This window comes from Charadrius vociferus, unplaced genomic scaffold (assembly GCF_000708025.1).
Source record: "Charadrius vociferus isolate BGI_N301 unplaced genomic scaffold, ASM70802v2 scaffold1551, whole genome shotgun sequence".
NCBI classification, from domain to species: Eukaryota; Metazoa; Chordata; class Aves; order Charadriiformes; family Charadriidae; genus Charadrius; species Charadrius vociferus.
In genome coordinates, this window is record NW_009646882.1 from 56,139 (window position 1) to 56,864 (window position 726).

Below are 726 nucleotides of genomic sequence, written 5' to 3' on the forward strand. Positions count from 1 at the left end.
TTGTCCCGCTCCCTCATCCAGCATCAACACCGTCCACTGCGCTGTCCTCTAATCTGCAAGTCACAAAGATATGCAAAAGAAGAATGGCGACTGAGAATTAATATTTTTAAAACCACGGCCCCCACTGTGGGACAGATAGAGGTGTCAGGGCTGTCCCGGAGGACGCGATGTCCCATCCCTGCCGGGGGCGATGCCGGCCCCTGCCGATCGCCGTGCCTCCGGCAGCGCTGCCCCGGCACAACCGCTGCTCGTCGCCGAAGCGGATGGTGAGAGACCACATCCCCCAGCAGCATCTAACCCCCCTCCGGAGGGGAATCGGTTCTCCCGCACCTTTCCGGCTCTTCGTCCTCGTGCAGAGCCTGGCGGAGGAGATGCTGATGGGGGCCAGGACGGTCCCTGGGGGGGAACCTCATGTCACACTCCTTGCCCATTGCTGGGTGCGCTTCGTCGCACGCAAGGGCAGAGCCTATAAATATCCCAACTCCAAATTTTCAAGAAGTATTAGGAACTCTCCGGGCTTATTTTTGAGCGCTGTTACGAAAGGGCTTTAGAGGATTAAAGCGCGCCCAGATTAATCCGTGCTCCGGCAGCGCAGGGTGCGGGAAGGGCAGCTCCAGCACCCCGCAGCGCCGCTGCTTTGCATTCGTTTCCAGTGCTGGAGGCGACTCAGCACAGAGCCTGACTGTGCGCTGGGCGCTGGACTTTCTTCTGAGGAGCCCTGAAACG

At 59.6% G+C, this 726-nt stretch overlaps 1 protein-coding gene across 1 annotated transcript in view; it reads left to right on the forward strand.

The window, feature by feature from the left end:
• The first annotated feature begins 167 nt into the window (after positions 1 to 167).
• The window catches only part of LOC104294784 (zinc finger protein 862), a 58,525-nt gene continuing 57,966 nt past the window's right edge, over positions 168 to 726 (forward strand). The window contains exon 1 of the mRNA XM_009894434.1: positions 168 to 266. Within this exon, the coding sequence (XP_009892736.1) occupies positions 168 to 266 (99 nt within the window). The remainder of the gene's footprint in view (positions 267 to 726) is intronic.